The sequence below is a fragment of the Marmota marmota genome, unplaced genomic scaffold (genome assembly GCF_001458135.2).
Source record: "Marmota marmota marmota unplaced genomic scaffold, marMar, whole genome shotgun sequence".
In the NCBI taxonomy this organism is placed as follows: domain Eukaryota; kingdom Metazoa; phylum Chordata; class Mammalia; order Rodentia; family Sciuridae; genus Marmota; species Marmota marmota.
The window spans coordinates 30,473,864-30,494,631 of NW_026000229.1; the positions used below are offsets into that span (position 1 = coordinate 30,473,864).

The 20,768-nt window shown below is 36.8% G+C and overlaps 1 protein-coding gene across 1 annotated transcript in view; it reads left to right on the top strand.

Moving 5' to 3' along the window:
- Shc4 (SHC adaptor protein 4) overlaps positions 1–20,768 on the top strand; it is a 133,381-nt gene that overhangs the window by 46,651 nt on the left and 65,962 nt on the right. The window contains exons 3-4 of the mRNA XM_015480686.2: positions 13,687–13,750; positions 18,089–18,208. Coding sequence (XP_015336172.1) covers positions 13,687–13,750; positions 18,089–18,208 — 184 coding nt within the window. The remainder of the gene's footprint in view (positions 1–13,686; positions 13,751–18,088; positions 18,209–20,768) is intronic.

Sequence of the window (20,768 nt, forward strand, 5' to 3'; positions counted from 1 at the left end):
GATATTTATCTTACAAGTACATACCACAAGCAGGTTATATACACACATTCGCCAACCTAAGGCAGAGAGTTATATACCTGTCCAAGTCCATGTATGGATAGGCAATGGATGGCCTCAAGAGCTTGAAGGGAAACAAATTAATTCAGAGGTTAAAACACATGAATGTTAAAGCCCATGCATGTGGAAGAGACTCCAGTATTCTTATACAGTATTGCTGAATGAAACAGGTCTCTTCATTAATGTCTTCCCAGGCATCCCTTAACATGCAAACCAGATGAGAATGCATTCTACTATTTTCCTTTTGTGGTCCTTTTGGCTTCCTTAAGGCTGAATTTCTAGTTTTGATTTTGTCAGTGGCCAACCCCTCATCAGAATCATTTTACAGTGCAAGTAGAACAGGCCTTTTGAACCACTGTTCCTGGAATCACCAATGCTATAGTTGTGTCAGAGCTTTCTGAGAAAGCCCAGTGTGCCCCAGAGTGTGTACGGCCTGGATGGGATTTGGTTCCCTAAGGTCCTATTTCAATGAAACAATCATAAGGGCATCCTTTGTCTTTGGGCTTAAAGGTTCTCCCTTGGAAGTTTGAGTCAGAGACTGGTAGGTTTCAGAACCACAGTGCCTGAAACATAGTTGGATCAATGAGTATTTGTTGATTAATGGGGAAGTTTCAATGTTTCTCAGACCTAGATCACATATTTGGAAATGACCCTGGAGGTTTTGAAGTTTCCATGGTTACTGCTGGTTAGAGAAAAGCAAAGACCTAAAGAATCTAAAACATGGGATCTGGAATTCTGAAGCTGGCCAAATTGCAGAATGAGAAGCTCATAGACAATTGGATCAGGTAACTTGCTCCACAATACAGTGTTTGGCTATGGGCACTATATATATATATATATACACACACACACACATACACACATACACATACACATATATATATATATATATATATATATACACACACACATATACATTGTATATATATATATACATATGTGTATATATATATACACACATATATATACATATGTATATATACAAAAGAATATATGCACAAAAGAATAAAAATAAAATCACTGAAGATACTCAGTTTGGTTCAGACAGCCTTGAGGTCCAAGTTGATTCAGAGGAAGAGTTTCTCGATCCACACGAAACTGGCTGAACTTCAACTTATTTGTAGTTAAAGGAATAACTTCAACTGTTAGCAGACAGTTGACAGAGAAGTTCATTATTAACTAATAGCTACAACCATTAACAGTTTCATCACAAATTCGACATTTAGAAATAGTAATCCTGTTGTAAAAACAGGATTATTGAGATATAGAGAAATTAAGGAATTTATCAAGGTCGCCTGGCAAGTCCAAAAGTAGTAGAGCCAGAAACCTGCCTCACTCTTTTGCACTATGCCTCAAAGTGAGAGAATTTTAAGGAACAAATCTCAGGGAAATGCTAAAAGCCAGAAGTAACAGAATAAGAAGACGTTTAATCCTCAGTTTTGAATTTGGCCTTGGTTTAAATGCCAGATTCCTCATTAGTAAGTTCTTTCTGAAAGGGCTTCATAAAGAAACTAACAAATGTATAAGTCAGGATACTTTAATGTCCTTTTCTCTACTAAGGGAAAAAACAAAGTCTCCAGTTCTCATTCTAGTATGCAAGGACTCGTGAGAAAGAATGTTGGATTCTACTCTGGAAGTTTTGAATCAGGAACATTCATGTCTAAGTTCTCAGGTGATGCTGATGCTGCTGGTATGAGGACCACACTTTGAAAAATCACAGGTACCAGCCTATCAAGTATCCAAATGAGGTCTCCAGTTAGATCATAAATCACATGGAAATCTTTTATTTTTTAAACAAATCACCCCCCCCCCAGAAAATCCCAAAAGCATCTTGAAGTTTTTATTTTTAGGAAAGGAAAGCAGGATACCAGGGGAATGCTAGAGCCATTTTTAATTCTTCTACTCTCTAAGAACACAGAGAAATTAATGATATAGTTCTGTTTTAGTCAGCTTTCTGTCACTATGACCAAAGGCTTGACAAGAGCAACATAGAGGAGATGTGTATTTGCACATGTTTGAATAATAAGGGGACAGGTCTTTTTGATTTAGATTACCTGTGCCACTTATGAAACATTCTCTGACAATGACTTTTTTCCCTGTTGTCTGTATAGCAAAGATTCTTTTTTTTTTTAACCAAATATTTTAAATTGAGGCATGGTATTTTCACATCTTCATGGGACATATTATAATTTGATACATTTATGCAATGTATAATCATCAAATCAAAATAATAAACATTTCCATCTCTTCAAACATTAATTATTTTGTGTGTTAGGAATTATTTTTACTTTATTTTTAACTTTTTTTTATTAGTGCATTATAGTTAAACATAATAGTGGGCTTCATTTTGACATATTCATATGCACAAAACATAACTGGCACCATTTCAATCCCAAATATTTCCCTTCCCTTTCCCTACCTCCCTCTCCTGATCCTCTTCTTCTACTCTATTGATTTTCCCTCTATTTATTTATTTTTAATTGGTGCATTATAATTATACATAAAAGTAGAATTCATTGTGATATATTCATACATATACCTAGCATAGTTTGGTCAATTTCATCCTGTAGTTCCTCCTTCCGATTCTTTCTCCTTTTCCCTAAATCCCCTTTCTCTTCTCTACTGTTCATCTTTCTATTTTCAGGAGATTCCCTTTTCTTTTAATTCCTCATTTTTTTTCTAGCTTCTGCATGTGAGAGAAAATATTTGACCTTTGATTTTTCTGAATTTGGCCTATGTTTCTTTTTTTATAATTTTCTTTTTAAAAAATTTTAAAATTTCTTTGTTCTAATCAGTTATATATGATAGCAGAATGCTCTTCAATTCATTGTACACAAACGGAGCATAATTTTTCACTTCTTTTTTTGTACATAAAGTAGGGTCACACCATTTGTGCAATCATACATGTACCTAAGGTAATAATATCCATCTCATTCCACCATCTTTCTTACTCTCACTCCCCCTCCCCCTTCCCCTTTGCCCCATCCAAAGTTCTTCCACTCATCCCATGCCCTCCCATTATGGATTAGAATCCACTTATCATAGAAAACATTTGGTCTCTGATTTTTTGGTTTTAGCTTACTCCACTTAGCATAATATTCTCCAGCTCCATCCATTTACCTGCAAATGCCATAATTTTATTCTCTTTTAATGCTGAGTAATATTCCATTGTATGTATATACCACAGTTTCTTTATTCATTCATTTATTGAAGGGCATCTATTGAAGGGTTGGTTCCACAGTTTGGCTATTGTGAATTGTGCTGCTATAAATATTGATGTGGCTGTGTCCCTGTAGTATGCTGTTTTTAAGTCCTTTGGGTATAGACCAAGGAATGGGATAGCTGAGTCAAATGGTGGTTCCAATCCAACTTTTTTTAAGGAATCTCCATAATACTTTCCAGATTGGTTGCACCAATTTGCAGTCCCACTAGCAATGTATGAGTGTGCCTTTCCCCCCACATCCTCACCAGCACTGATTGTTGTTTGTATTCTTGATAACTGCCATTCTGACGGAAAGAGATGAAATTTTTAGAGTAATTTTTATTTGAATTTCTCTAATTACTAGAGATGTTGAACATGTTTTCATACATTTGTTGATAGTGGGCTATCTACTAAGGGACTTTATTTATTCCCTTAGTAGAGAAAAGGACATTATATCTTCTGAGAAGTGTCTGTTCAGTTCCTTAGACAATTTAATGATTTTTTTTTTTTGGTGTTGAGTTCTTTGAGTTCTTTATATATCCTAGAGATTTGTGCTCTATGTTATGTGCATGTGGTAAAAATTTGCTTCCATACTATAGTCTGTCTCTTCACCTCATTGTTTTTTTGTTTTGTTTTTTGTGTAAAGAAGCTTTTTAGTTTGAATCCATCCTATTTATTTATTCTTAATTTCTTTTTGCGCACTTTAGGAGTCTTGTTAAGGAAGTCAGAGTCTAATCTGACATGATGAAGATTTGGGCCTACTTTTTTTTTTTTTTAGCTTTCTGTAAGCATGGGATTGTCTTTTATTTATTTATTTATTTATTTACATATAACAGCGGAATGCATTACAATTCTTATCACATATATAGAGCCCAATTTTTCATATTTCTGGTTGTATACATAGTATATTCACACCAATTTGTATCTTTATACATATACTTTGGATAATAATGATCATCACATTCAATCATCATTAATTACCCCATGCCCCCTCTGCCCTATCTAGAGTTCGTCTATTCCTCCCATGTTCCCTCTCCCTATCCCCCTATGAATCATTCTCCTTATATCAAAGAAAACATTTGGCATTTGTTTTTTTGGGATTGGCTAACTTCACTTAGCATTTGGCCTGTTTCTTAACATAATGTTCTCAAGTTCCATCCATTTACCTGAAAATGAAGTAGTTTCATTCTTTTTTTTATGGCTGAGAAAAACACCTTTGTGTATATATTCCACATTTTCTTCATCCATTCATCTGTTGAGAGGCACCTTGACTAGTTCCATAACTTGTCGATTGTGTAATTGCACTGCTCTAAACATTGGTATGTGTGTATAGCTATAGTATGCTTATTTTCGTTTTTTTTTTTGATAAATACCAAGGAGTAGTATTTATAGCTGTGTGATGTGGTAGTTTCATTCCTAATCTTTTGAAGAATCTTCATACTGCTTTCCAAAGTGGTTATACTATTGATGCAGTTCTACCAATAATGCATGAGTGTACTTTTCCTCCCACATTTTCACCAGCATTTATTATTTGTGTTTTTGATGACTGCCATTCTAACTGGAGTGACATGAAATCTCAGTATACTTTTGATTTGTATTTCCATGATTGCTAAAGATATTGAACCCTTCTTAATGCATTTGCTGGACATTTATATTTCTTCTTTTGAGAAATGTTTGTTTAGTTCTTTTGCCCCTTTATTGATTAGGTGGTTTTGGGTTTTTTTTTTTTTTTTGGTGTTAAGTTTTTTGAGTTCTTTATGTATACTGGATATTAATCCCCTGTTGAAAGAGTAGCTGGCAAAGATTTTTTCCATTTTGTAACTTCTCTCTTCACACTCTTACTTGTTTGCTTTGCTGTACAGAAGCTTTTTAATTTGATGCCAGCCCACTTATTAATTCTTAGTTTTATTTCTTGAGCTTTAGGAGCCTTATTAAGGAAGTCAGTACCTGTGCTGATATGTCGGAGTGTTGAGACTATGTATCTTCTAGAAGTTGCATACTTTCTGGTATAATTCCTATATATTGCTACACTTTGAGTTGAGTTTTGGATAACACAGATTCTTAAAAATAAAAAAAAAGACGTCCTCTAGTTAAGTGTATATGCAAATCTAAGGCGACATATAATTCTGGCAGCAACTAATTGGCAGGTCTTAGGTAAATGGAGAGTTTAGGGCAAAAGGTTTCCTGGAGTACTCTCAAGGTTAGCTGCTGAGGGAGTGAGGGAAGCAGGCTGGACACAAGGAGAGGCTGAATATCAATGAAGTCACAACAAAGGTCTCTGCAGATACCATGGGCAATTCTGGAGTTAGGATAGCACTTTAGAGTTGTTCCAAATTGAGGCAAGAGGACAAGATCCTCCAATCCCATAGTGACCAGTAATTGGATGCCTGCTACCTCTCAGGGTGAGACATATGCATGGGGAAGGTGACTTCTCTTGGGAGAGGACAATTTCTGGGGAAGGAACCCAGTCGTGTGCAGTCCACTCCAGCAACTGAGGAAATGAGTACCTCCACTTTGAAGGAGTGGGGAGAGTCTTGTTTATACAGGGAGACAAGGTCCACACTTTGTTTCAATGTCATGGGGACACCTAAACTTTTATATATTGAACACATTTTATGTCCAAAGTAGTCTGAGAGATTACATGGGTTATTTAAAGAAAATCATACATGCAATCTGCCTTTATAGAAACTTGTACTATGAAGTACTACTAATTATAGACATAATTTTTACTATTATCGAATGTATTATCTATAGCATCCCAGTTATATCACATAGAATACTTTGCTGGTACTGGGAACTGTATAAAATAGATTTGATCCAGTTAAAGCAGAAAGCCATTAGAAGGATAAAGCAATAGCAATGATTGGCATTTACTGAAAATTGTTCAAACACTATCCTACTTTATATATTTAAGGGATTGAGACCTAGAAAGCTTTAAAAACTTGTTCAGGGTCACAGAGACTTTAAGACACAGCTAGAATTTGAACTCTAGCTTGCTCTAGAGGAAAACGAAGCAACTGGGGCCAGTCCAAGATCTTCTGGATCCTGTTTCTCAATAATAATGTTCAGAGAATCATAGTCTGCAGGCCAAATTCAGCCAGTGGCCTGATTTTGATTTTTGTTACCTTGCTATACAGGAATAGTTTTGATATTTCTAAGTGGTTGGGGAAAAAAGAAGATATTGTGACATGTGAAAATTATATAAAATTCAAATTTCAGTGTCCATAAGTGTTACTGGCATCACAATCGTGCCTGTTCATTCATAGACTGTAGTTGCTTTTCAAGCCATAGTAGCAGAGTTGAACAGTTGTGACACAGACTGTATAACCTGCCGATCTTAAATTATTTACCATCTGGTCCTTTTCAGAAAAACTTGCAGAGTGATTCTCAACCTAAGCTCATCTGGAAACACTTGGGAGAGATTTTAAAACTTCCAGTCCCTAAGTCCTATCCTGTACCAATTAAATCAGAATCTCTAGAGATAAGACTCTGTCTTCAGTACTTGTTAACACACTCCTTGGAGTTTCTCCAATGTGCAGTCAAGACTGAGAACAACTGCCTCGAGTGGGAATGCAGTTTGAGGTACAGATGGACCCAGACTCTCTGCCCCCAGACTGCCAGATGGAAAGAGAATGCAGGTCACTCTTGCCACCTGCGTGTGCTGGGAGCAAAGAAGTTCAAGACCTCCAGATGCCCGCTGGTAAAAGCATTCCCCAAGAGCAGGCAAGGCAGGGAGGCAGAGGGGAGAGGAGTGGATTTGCCAAATATCTACTCCAGCACAGAGTGACTAAGTTGAAGACAGATTTTCCCCCAAATGGAAATCATCAAATATACAGGGAGTGTAGCCTTCCTTATCAAGCCTCTAGGAACAGTTAACCTCATTCCTTAGCATCCACTAAAGAAACCATCTGGTCAAAGCTGTAGAGCACAAAACCAGTTTCCCTATGTAGCTGAGTCCAAGAGACTTTTGAATCCATCATGTGAACCATCAACTCTGCTTCAGGATTGGCTGAGAGGCTTGTCAAAATGAAGATCCTAGCCCCATTACAGACTTAGAGAATCAAAATCTCTACAAACAACCCTGGAAATCTGCATTTGAACAGTTACCGGTTGATTATTGAGAACTTGAAAGTTTTTTGCCACTTACCTGAATGGTTATGCTGGCAAATTCCTGATGGATGTGCAGGTCCAACTGTTCTTTAGTCATTTGCCACTGTGGACTTAACTGGCTAGCCCAGGAATGATTCCTTTAAGAGCACACACCCACATTAAAAAATGAACTTTTCAGATAAAATTGATAACATATATGCCAAATGGCCTTTTAAAGAACCAGTTATTATTTTTTTTTAAATGTGACGAAAGTTGTTCTTTCCAACATTTGCTGTCTCACGCAATGTTATTAACACCTTTGCAGCAAATTGGTTTAAATATTAAACAGGGCCAAATCTTCCTTCTTTGAAAAAAAGGCCAAATTTTTGTAAACAGATACATATCATTGAAAATGAAATGGGGTGAATAAAAAGTGGTTGATCAAGTTGGATCTGTTCTTTTTTTTTTTTTAAATGGAAGAACTTTGACTTTTAAGTGATCACATTACATGTCAATGCACTCTTTAAAAGCCACACCTTCATAATATTTTGAATATTTTCTCTCTAATAGAGTTGTTTTAAAGAAGCCCAGATTATCCCAAAGTAAAGGAAAACAGAGTTTGGGCCTGAAAAATCTATTCATATTTTGTGTGAAAACAATTCTTGGTATTTTCATAAGGCATAACCACTTACAAAGGCTACAGACTTCATTTTGTGGGTGTAAGTGTCTGAATATTGAAATACATGATCCTATTATAGGAAATTATTGTGAGATAGAGAACATTAGCACTTACTTTCTGTTAACTAGGGAGACTTGTAGGGGAGAAGTGATACTTGGAATAGGATGGTCATTTCACCTCATTCCAGTGTGATTAATGGTCCACATTTGTATCAGAGCCAAAGGACAGAAGAACAGAGTAGACAGAACAACCTATGTCCTATGGTGGCTGAGCTGGGTCGAATTGCAAATGTACTTAAGAATCAGATTTTCAATATAATTCAGGAGGACAGTGGTAGATAAGTCAGTGTGAGGGTAAATGCTATGGCAGCGCTGAAAGGTTTTGTTTGACCACCTGGGACCGAGATGCATGTTTCTAAAATGAAGGGATTTATTTATAAGCTGGGTGTACCCTCCTTGAGTGAATGGGTGATGCCCCTTGATAAAAGCACAAAGGGAGTCTGAAGTTTCCATTTTTAACTGGTCTGTGGACACTGACTCTGTTCATTATGCCTTATCGCCATGTTGGCAGGCTCATGTTCTAAAATGTCCTGTCCAAGGGCTTTCACAAGTCCTTGGATGTCTTTAATTTCACCAAGCTGAACAAAATTGAACACATAGATCACTGAGACTTGATGTCCTGAAGGCAAAGATTTTGAAAAAGATGGCACTGGTTTCCCTAGTAGAACAATTGGAATAACATAATACCACACCGAGGTGGAGTCTGAATGACTCACAAGTCCCTTCATTCACAACATGAAGGCAATTCGAGACTTTCAGGGGACAACTTGACCCTTAGACATTGTTAACTGTTTTCTTTAAGGATCATGTTGGAGATGAGAAGTAAGGGGAAGTCCCTTGGGAAATAGAGGCAAATTAGTGTGGCCGGAATCTTTTCAGTTTGGAAAGGTTCTTTTCTATTGCCACAAAACTGAAACCACTCCTTCACTGTGTGTGTGGACATGTGTGTTATGTGAGACAGTGGCTGTGACTGAGTGTGTGTGCAGGGTGGGGGATTGCAGGAACATTGCCTGCAATCATTCCAGAGGAATGATTTTTTTTTTTTTTTTTTGCCTGGTTTCATGTGACACATTTTCTGGCTTTTCTATTTACTGAAGAACTGCATTTTCACTGGGAGAAAACTGCCCTGCAGCCCTTCCCCCCATTAAATGTACCACTTTGTCTTGGATTGTGATATTGCCTTCCAAACTTGGGGGGAAGAAAAGGAGAGGGGTGTTAGGCAACATTGCTGCCAGAGGAGCTTAACTGTTTAAGGGTTAAAGACACAGAAAAATTATAACTTAAGTACTGCAGTGGGCCTGGGGTTAGTGAAGAAAGATGGCTTTGTTTAGATGATTGGTTTGGACTTTGTGAAGGCAGACAAAATATCTTTTTTTGGTCTTATGGCGTAGGCAGGGTTTTATAGTCTTAAAAGCAAATCTTCAACTGCATTCTCCTTCTCTTACATCAGCCCACTTCTCCCCTTCCTTCTCATGTGGTGAAACAATAAACAAAGTGGCCACTGTTGGTGTTGTGGGGTGTTTCTCTCTTTTTCTAGAACAGGCTCCCAGTATAGAAATCTTCAGCCATTTAAACTCCAAAAATTCTGCTCCTCTAAGAGAAGACAAGTGCCAAATGTTTGCTAGCTGCAGAGGATCTCATGGCAAGACAGCTCCAAAAGGCCTATGCAGAAATGCAGACTGCTGGCAGCCAGGAAGGCGGAACCCTGGGCCCTGGGAGAAGTCGCCACTGCAGGCTCCCAACTGTGTTTTCTTTTTCCGTAGCATTTGTACAGTCAGTGTATTAGGCTGGAGGGTGTGGCTGCGACTCCAGAAAAACTCTGAAAGTACTATTTGTTCTTGAAAATATTACAGTTAATTTCTTGATCCCACTCTCAGGGAAAGAAAAGATCTTTGAAAGAAAAGCAACAAAATGCAGGCATATATCTGTTTTCCATGCCTGAAATTTCCAGATCTGTTAACACTGACATCAGCAAAGAAAGTGAGTTTCAGAGGTTATTTTTAAGCAGTGGTTTACAAATGCTTTGGGGGCAGTGCGGCGGGAAGTGGGCCCTTTGAAATTGAATAAAGGTAGCCTGAACACATTTTTTTTGGGTGGAGGGAACCCATGATTCATTTTAGAGTTTCAAATCCAAAACAAAACAAAAACCTCTCCATTTTCAAAGTAAGTTCATAAGCACAAGTTTCCCCCTTGTTTTCTTTTGAGGAGAGTTGTGTATCCAGAGATTTTTCACACTGTAAAGCCTCAGGCACCTCAGTTGGGGTGAGTGTGTGAGTGTTCACATGCCTCTGCCAGAAGACACTAGCAGCCAAGGGACAAAATGCAAAGGCTGGGGAAGGGTTGGGGCTTCAGCAAGAGCCTTTTCAGAGCTGATCCCAGCCCATTTGCCCTTTTCCCTTGGCAGTTTATCTCAGCCACATTGATGTGAATGTTGGCTAAAAGGTAGCCCTCTCTCTGTAGGGGACAGGGGACATGAGGAAAAGAAGGACAATCAATATCCCCCCACCCTCACCCCAGCCTGGGCCTCCTCCTATCCACCTGGCCATGTTGCTCTTCCCTGGCTGAGTGAGAGTTTTGAAGTCAGACCTGGATTTGTATTCTGTGTCTTCCACTATCGGCTGCCTTGTTTGGAAGCAGTAAAATTTAAGTTCTTTGAAACCCAGTTTCAATTCCTTTTTCCTTCCTTCCTTCCTTCCTTCCTTCCTTCCTTCCTTCCTTCCTTCCTTCGACAGGGTCTTGCTATGTTGCTCAGACTGGCCTCGAACTTATGGGCTCAATGGATCCTCTTTTCTCAGCCTCCCGACAATATTTAATTTGGCATATTTTATCTCTACATCACAAGCTTTGGGGTTGGTTTTCTATTCTAAAATAAATGTTCCTTTTACTTACACGCTCTTCCAATATAAGTTCTTGCCCTGTCAAACACTTTGATAATTTTTATATTTGTCATGCTTTATCATATTACTCTTTAGAAAGATTATGCTAATACTATTTAGGCTCCTAGCAATGGATAAATATGTCTGAAGTGGTAATGGACTTCATATTTGTTTTTTTCCTAATGTAAATGAAGTATCATGTAGTTGTTTTAAATCTAATTTTAAAATGATAATGTATAAGAACAGTTTCCTCTTTTTTAACATTGAACTTTTCTCTCTCCTTCTGTGTGAATTAGCAAACTATGGTCTGTGGGCCAGATCTCGCCAACTGATTGTTTCTAGAAATAAAGTTGTACTGGAACACAACTATGCTCATTTGTTGGCATATTGTCTAAGGCTGTTTTTTTGCACTACAGTGGCAGAATTGAGCATTTGGAACAGAACAAAGACTAAAATATTTGCTATAGGGTCCTTAACAGAAAAACATTTGCCACTCTCATCTCATCTCTTATCTCTTATCCACTCCTGCTTTACCACATTTTATTCTCTAGCAATGTCAAAGTATTTGTTCCCCTTGTATACTTCATGCTTCTGCTCTTCTCTTTCTGGGATTTTCAGTCCCCATTCTGCCAGGTAGATTTATCCTTTCTTGAGAGGTGCCCATGCTAAAGAGTCCCCTTTAATTCAGATTTACCATGTTATTTTTGTTAGAAGATAGTAGGTGTGTGAGAAATTAAAAACAAACAAACAAATAAACCCAATACCTGGGAAAGCACTTTGTAAAACTATAAGGCACTATATAAAAGTAATACCTTCTTCTAAAAATAATTCTAATAATACTTATTATATTTGGTAGCATCAGGGTCCACCTTTCTTTATACTTTATTTTGAACTACTTACAAAGCACCCTAATTGATTCTTATGGAGTAAAGGTCCTGCCCTTTCTTATAATACTGTATTAAATACTATGGATACAGTGGAGTTCCTGGACTAATTATTTTGGCAGTTTTGGAAGTCAATTTGGATCAATTATATGAGTCTCATCAATTATTTAATAATCACTAAGGTGACTCAGAACATTAATCAACCAACCTTCTGCATGATCCTTCTGTTTGACTCAGAGAATAAAGGTTGGAATACTAGAGGAAACAATATATGAAGTCTTGAGAAAATATGCTAAACCAAGGAGCCATACTCTTCTTTGGTTGAAGGTAATTATGCAAAATCAGACAAGATACTACCTTGGAAAGAGTTTCATTTATTCAGAGGGAAAAAAGAGATCCTAGGCTAAAACATATATGTTAATTCTGAAATGATGTGTGTGAAATCTTTGGGAATTCAGCTCACCCTTCCAAAGTGTCTTCTGGATCACTGATATGCACTATTACCTATCCTAACTGTAGCTTCTTAGTAATGGGTCTGAATTCCTTTCTCTGATGGCTCCCTTCTTTCTGTGGAAATCAAAATTATTTCAGAAAATATTATAAAAAACTGAAATACAATGCTGTATTATCTTCATACACAATTTGTTACTTTAAACAGTGATCTCTGGGGAGACCCAGGAAGGAGCATAGAGAATTCCATTTGCCTTGTGAAAAGTTAAATGTGTGTGTTGAAAGCAAAAGGCTCAGGTTCATATTACCCAGAGTGAGGAAGGGTAGGTTATGAATGTTCATCGTCCCAGACACAAAAGCTTTTAGTTATAACTGCATTTCTGGAGAGGAGGGTGCTTCTCCTCCACCACTTCCATTAAGGAGCAACTACTTATTTTAGTGGTGCTTTTCTCTCAGGAAGTGCAATATGTAGTAAGAGCAGAAAAATAAGCAAAGGAGGAAATTTGATATTGATTTTCTTTTTCTTCTGTGAAATTACATGAAAGCTCAATGGTGTGTAGCAGTTACTTAGTCAAAGCCTCCGTTTGAGCCCACCTTGAAGTCCAATGCTCTCCCTATCCTTTCAAACTTCTTCTAGTGTTGTATTTGTTTGTTTTTAATTGTCTTTGGTGCTGAAATAACCATGAACCACAGTGAGGATTTTGCTAAAGGAAAAATTGTGAAGTATTCCCAGAAGACAAAGGTTGGCCCCTCCTTTTTGGTTAAAAAATCAACAACAAAAAAATCAAATCTGGTTGTATACAAAGTATATTCACACCAATTTGTGTCTACATACATGTACTTCAGATAATAGTGATCATCATGTTTCACCATCATTTCTAACCCCATGCCCCTTCCCTTCCCCTCCAACCCCTCTGCCCTATCTAGAGTTCGTCTATTCCTCCCATGATCTCTCTCCCTATCCCACTATGAGTCAGTCTTCTTATATCAAAGAAAGCATTTGGCATTCAGAGATATGAAAAATTGTGCTCTATATGCGTAACAAGAATTGTAATGCATTCCGCTGTCATATATAAATAAAAATAAATAAAATCAAAAAAATCAAATCTGAAAATCTAAGGAAAAAAATTAATGAGTAAAATGATTAGTAGGATTCCTTGTTGGAAAGCAGTTTTTCAATATTAGGGTATTGCTAGGTCTCCCTGAGTTTGAACTAACTGCAGATGAGACTAAGCGCAGTGTTTTCTCCTGTGGGGCCACAGGAAGGTCATTTATGGCAGCCTCACTGTTTATGTCTGCATACTTGCTGGTCATAATAATGCTAGCATTTCTTGAATGCTTACAGTGTGTAGGTGATATGCTAAGTATTTCTATGGTTTCTGTTCTATAGGGAAGCAATAAGTCGCCTGTGTGAAACTGTCCCTGGGACAAATGGAGCTGCTAAAAAGCGAAAGGTAAATATTGATGTGTTTTGTTTTACATTTCTCTAATTACAGCAAAGAAGGTATCAAAATTGTTGTTAGTTCATTCCACCACGTGACCCAAGGTCCAGCCTGGACTTATTCAATGGCACGATATCAAAGCTGCACCCAGAGTCGCTCTTGTCCCTCAGAATTTTTGAGCTCAGCGGACAGTGTCTGAAATGGTGACACCTTGCTTGGCAGAGTGGAGGAAGTGCCTGGGTTTCAGGGCAGAAACCCTGGTTCCCCGGCGGGTCTGTACTTGCCTTTGAGTATGATGTCTCTTCTCTCTGAGACACTGTGAAGTTAGGGAATTCAAACACATGACAGTTTGGGGCCTTCCAATTTCAATATTTTATACACATATGCATTTAAAAATGTTTTAGAATTTTATGCTTCCTGGTAGAGATGAGTTAATAACACCTGGGTAGAAGGAGATTACCATGCTGAAAGAAAGCAAAAATTTTGATGTTAGACAGACCTGGATTGAAATCCTGCCTGTACCACCCAAGAACTATATGATCTTGGACAAGTCATTTTCCTCTTGGATCCTTGGTTTTCTTATCTGTAAAATGAAAGAAAATAGTACTTTATAAGATCATGGAAACATTAAGTGAAGTGATACCTGCAGAGTGTCCATCAGTGTCTGGCGTATATGAGACTTTCTATTTCTACATATTTTGTATTTGTATGTATTTCTATTTCTAGTATAATTGCTATTAATCTGTTAATCCTGAAATGCATAATTGCCTTGAAAAGTCTTAATTTAACAAAGAGGTGAAGTCTCTTTTTTAGATATGTATATGAATCATGGAATTGTGAACTGTTTAAGAGGAAAGGGATGTTTATTGATCTCGTTTTGCCAATTGCTAAATTGAGTCTGAGAGAAGAGATGATCATTGGGACAGTTATGGTCAGAGCCACCTCTCAAAGCCAGATATCCTGATTCCTAGCTGAGTGATCTATTTCTATATCACCCTGCCTTATTTTTTTTGTTATCACTCTTCATCATTTTACATAGGGCTGAACCCAGTATCCCAGAGTGGCTCAAAGGAGCCATATATCATGGTAACCCCTGACAAATGGCCCTGGAATTCTATAAAGGACTCCCTATTATTGGCTTCTTTGACAGAACCCCTTGCTCCAAAGTAGCCACTAGACTCTTCCTTCTCCTCATCTCTGCTTCAACTGGATGATCTCAGTAAACAGGCTCATTCATTTAAGGTTTTCTTGTTTCAGGAGTACTCCCAAATAAAACAAACCTGGTTATTATCTCTCCAGAAAGTATACCTATAAAGAAAAATAAATTCTTGAGTTAATTCCCCTTGATAACTAGCATTCTTAATATATACCAGGGAATCTTCCTGGAACTTCATTTTTGAAATGCTCTTCATTTCCAAAATTTTTACTGTGATAAAATACATATAACAAAATCTTTTATCTTAACCATTTTTAAGTGTATGGCTCAGTGGTATTGTTTTTCTAGTCTCCAGTTCTTTTCATCTCTGTTCTGATGTTTATTACTTTCTTCCTTCTGCTGACTTGGGGTTTAGTTTGTTCTTTTTTTCTAGTTCTTAAATTGTAAAGTTAGTTTTTTTTTTTTATTTGATATCTTTCTCCTCCTCCCCCTGCTCCTCCAATGTAAGGGTTTATAGCTTTAATTTTCCTCTTGGCACTGTTTTTGCTGTGTCCCTAGTTTTGCACGTATACTATGTTTTTATACTTTGTGAATTGTCACAGAAAACCTAAACAGGTGCTATTTCTTATCCTCATTTTACAGATGAGGATCCTGGGACCCAGAGAGGTTAAGTAACTTGCCCAGTGACCCAGAGTTGCCAGATTAAGCCCAGGCAGACTGGATTCAGGATCCATGTTCTTAACCACTGTGTTCTCTGCCTCTCTGGCCTTGCATATCTCCCCAGGTTAGGGAGTCAAAAACTAGTAAGGTCAACTAAATATGCTTAGGATCTGTTTTATTCCTTTAGGTCTGTGGAGTATTTCACCACAGGAAATTTGGAGGGCTGAGGTACTTATCCATTTGTGTGATATGATGAGTTTCTAAGTCTAAAAGTCAATGAATAACAAAAAAGTGTGTGTGGGGGGCGGGGTTCCTGAGAGACTGTGACATGGAGTCAATCTGGTGTCACTACCAATAAGTTAATTAGTTTATATCAATTAAGGTCTCCCTATCTTAGAAGTTTTCTCATTTATAAAATATGATAAAAATCACTCCTCCCAGCCAGCCTCCACTTTCTTTGTGAAAGTTGGGAAGTATCCTAGTCTCACTTTCTGAGCCTCTTCTTTTTGTTCCCTTCTCCTCTTACTCCCGTAACTGCCTGTCTCCAGGCCAGGACCTGCACAATTTTCCCCCTATTATCAAAGCAGAAACACTGTAGCAAAATTGCCAGAATTAATTTAAAACATGGTAGTCACAATCACTATAATCTGTTAGCATTTCCCTGGGTACTGTGCCTTTCCATGAACTTTATTACTGAATTTGATTCTTCCAAGAATCCCATGGCTAGAAGTAGAAGGACAGAATCAATGTTATTATTCCTGTTTTCTAAGTATAGAAACAAGGGGTTCAGGGAGTTTCCTAAGGTCCCCCAGCTAGTTAGTAGCACCCTTAAGTTCCCTTAACTAGTTAATAGTTTCCTAAGGTCCCCTGGCTAGGTGAATCCAAGTTGCCCTCCACCAGTCCTGTTTGTTTTCTATTCGGCTATATTTGCCTGAAATCTATGTGCTTTCTCTTCCATGGGTTATTGGAAAGTTTCTAAATAATTTCTAGTAAGTAATAATAATAATAATAATAATAATAATAATAATTAAATTATTTCTAAATAATTTCTAGTAATGGGATGAAATACTTTGACTCCCATACTCCTTTTTTTTTCTTTTCTTTTTTTTTTTTGTAATGCTAGGGGTGGAACCCAGGGCTTCATGTGCACTAGGCAAGTGCTATGCCACAGAGCTGTGTTCTCAGCTCTGTCTTCTATGCAGTAAATACATTTGAGCATTTCTCTCAAGGTTAAGGTTATTGGGAGGGCAAAATTAAGATAATATACATAAATGATTTTTGTAAATAACAAAGTGCTTGTCAATTATGAGAGAGTATTATTATTTAATTTGAATTTAATAAAAATTTTTAACATTTAGCATGCAAAAGAAACTCAGAAGAAGCAAGGAAGTGGTTCACTCTCAAATATAATCACTTTGGGTAATAAAAACCCAAATATAATCACTTTGGATAACACAAAGTCCCTGGATTTATGGCTTATCTTGCCAAGCACTATACAAAGAGCAAAGAAAGCAAACCAAGAGTCAACTTTATGATGGAAGGATACCTGTTTTGGGGGGTATCTTAGTTACACCATCACCATATTTTAGAATGTACTTAGAATTGAAAATAAACTACATCAAATTTCAATGATGTATATTTAACAGTTTGATGTGGTTTCATAAGGATTCAAATAAAAGTAATATACAAGAAAAACTATGAAGAAACCAAAGTATGTATTAATTGATTGCTTCAAAGTATTGAACCAGCCTGGTGTGGTAGAACACAACTGTAATCCTAGTGGCTCTGGAGGTTAAGGCAGGAGGATCACGAGTTCAAAGCCAGCCTCAGCAGCTCAGCGAGGCCCTGTCTCTAAATAAAATATGAAAAGGGGCTGGAGATGTGGCTCAGTGGTCAAGTGCCCCTGATTTCAATCCTCGGTACCAAAAAAAAAAAAGTATTGATCCATATGTTGAGGCAATCACTCATTTTCTATCCTCAACTGGCCCACTTTCCAGCAGAGGATTTCAAAACTTAATCCAAGATTCCATCAGAGTATATAAATCCTTCAAACTATCTTTGAGGATCTTGGAGTTGGAAGAACAATAGCAATAGCAATAATAGTGCTCATGCATGCAGCCAAGCACTATGCTAAATGCTCTCCATTTATTACCTAATTCAATCTACAACAGCTCTTATAAGGTGTAGCTTCTATTTTTTTTTTTTTTTACTTTTTATACAAAAGGATATTGAGGCTTAAAAAGGGTATTTCTTCAAGGTCATACAGCACTTCTGGTCATAAATGGCACTCTGCTTGAGAAAATTGGCCAACCCATCCCAAAGAGATACCCTGTATTGGTACTTCTTTCTCTGCTTTATGACCCCAGGGCCTAGTATAAATTATAATGAAAAGTCATTTCATCTCATTTGATATGTGTAAAGTGAAATAGAGAGGAAGAATATGGGCTTTGCCTCATTTTTAACATTTAAAAAACATTACCATTTATTCTATAACAAAATCCATAACTTGCAATGTTGTTTTGTTATTTTTAAAGCCCCCAGTTAAGTTCCTATCAACAGTTCTTGGCAAAAGTAACCTTCAGTTTTCGGGAATGAATATAAAACTGACCATCTCAACGTGCAGCCTCACACTGATGAATCTTGACAACCAACAGGTGAGACAATGAATATCATTTATAGTTTATATGTCATCTATTGTTTTGGAGAACTGGGGGGTAGAGGAAAATAAAGTGTCCAACAGAGTATGCCTATCATTTAATAAGGCATAAAGGAAAAAATCTGCCCAAGACTTATGTATATTTATATATGATAATAATTAGAATAATAGTATTACTAAGCCATCATTTAGGCATTTAACTGCCTACATACTTGCTATTCTCTAATAAGCTTTGTATAAAGAACTAAGGTTCAAAGAACACAGTAAATACCATTTATTAACTAATATCCTTCATTTGGTCATTGATTATCCTCCACCAGCTCTCCCTAAAGGGAAAGCATTTCCATTATCAGAATTAATGAAGTGTGTATTGGACTGGGGTGCAGATGACAGACCAAGGAGAGGGGTGATGTCAGGGTTAATGTTGTAGCTAACAGAAATTTAAACAAAAGACATTTTCTTTCAACTCCTGTGGTTGAAAGCTTTCTACAATTTTATTGTGTGAACTTATTTTCTCTCTTGATGATTTATGATACTACAATATGCCCAAGTTTTCATTATGAACCTCATTTCTCATAGAACAGCATTGCTGAAGCAAATATAAAAGATATATAGGTATGGCTAATTATGTACCTACACTAGGATATTCTTTTTGACTTGGTTTTAATTTTTAAGCTAAATTACTTGTATCAGGTTGTTTATATGTATTGGTATTTGATTTTTCTCTGTTATCTAATATATAGTGCACAGTTCAAGGTTCTTAATATTTAAGGTTTTACTCTATGGAATGCTCAAGGATTTGTGGAAGGCTTAATGTGCACTGGTAATGATAAAACACTAAGTTTAAGGTTATGTGAGGGTGAAATGATGGCTTTTCCATTTATTAGCAAGTCATCCTTCCACTGTGAGCTTCAGTTTTCCTCACCAGTGAACTGCAGAGCACAGTACCTATCATAGGGGATATATGTGTGTGTGTGTGTGTGTGTGTGTGTATGCAAAATGATGGAAAGTTTCTAAGTAATTTCTAATAATAATTAAATTATTTATATATAAATCCATATATATACTTACATATATATAAATCCATATATATACATATATATATAAAATTCTTTCTGGGTATTTAGATAGGACTTTGAGATGTAGATCCTGCTTTTTTTTCCAAATGGGTCTAAAATTAATTCATAACTTTGCCTTTACATAATTCTATTTGCAAAGAATCATAACTACCAGTCACAATTATGGTCAGATATTAACTCCCAAGTAAGTTGAAGAAGGAGGAAGGAAAATTGAGGAATCTTTCTGAGATATCTGGGAGAGATGTGAAGAGAACAGAAAATGAAGTTGACAGGACTATCATAGGGTTTCTGAGAGCATGAATTTAACAATATCTCACAGGGCTAGAGGATTAAATGAGGTAATGGATGTAAATCATTTAGTACAGTGCCAGTCACATGGTATCTAGTATTGTTATTTACTCATTCCTTCTCAGAGACTTTTTTCATATATGTACTAAGTACTTATTGGGAAAAGCATAATACACAAAATCATAAAATTGTCAGTAATTTATAAGTACATGTTTTGAGGGCTGTTTTATTTTCTAAACTAAAAAATGGAATAAAATGCATTGCTGATGCATTAATATAAAATATCTTAGAGGAAAATACTTGATATGAAATAATTCAAAATAGCTTCCCATCTAGTTGGTTCTTGACTGATTGTCCAAGAGAGGTGATACCATTGGTATAATGATAGCATAACATTTTGTCCTGTACCAACCTGGAAGATGCAAATCATCTGGGTGGAAGATGAAACATTCATTAAGTCATTCATATGCTTTGACCTCAAGAGTTCTGTGGCTATAAAATTTAGTTTTAGTTTTCACCCTTGTACATGATAACCATAGAGGCTCAATGCTTTTAGTTATGATATGAATTTAGAAGCTCTTGAATTACCTCAGAATTTTGTAAGGCAGGAAGAACAGGAAAAGCTGGAAATATCATGGTGATGGCCTATGTGCAGAATTGAATGATCAGTTTTTAGAAATGTCCCTTTGAATAGTGCTTGAAAGGAATTGAATTTATGAAGAATAGAATTATTATTCATGTGATGGGCATAATTTATTTTCAGCCTCTACTTCTCCTTTACTATCTTATTCAATTCACAGCAGTTAGAGGTGGCATAACTACATGCCCATCATTTTTTTTTCAGTCCAAACAAAGGTAGGAAGAATGGGCATGGGTAACTTCTACTGCCAGTAGCTATAGCAAGGATGTATCTCTGAGAATAGCTCACATATTTTCTACACTGGTAATAGCATTAAGTGGGTTTGTGTTCAGCCTGCTGCTGGAGTGGGGACCAAAGTTAGGATCTCAATGATCTCAGACTCAGGGGCTGATATTGAGTTATTCTGCAGTGCTGGGAGATGACTAGTGGAAGAAGGTAGAGATGTACCAACATGAATGCTTCAATTCAAGAAACTTTATGTATCTCATGGGAAGGGCAACTAAAATGTTCAAAGAATAAAGGCAGTAAAGAAGAGAGACCTTATAAATGTA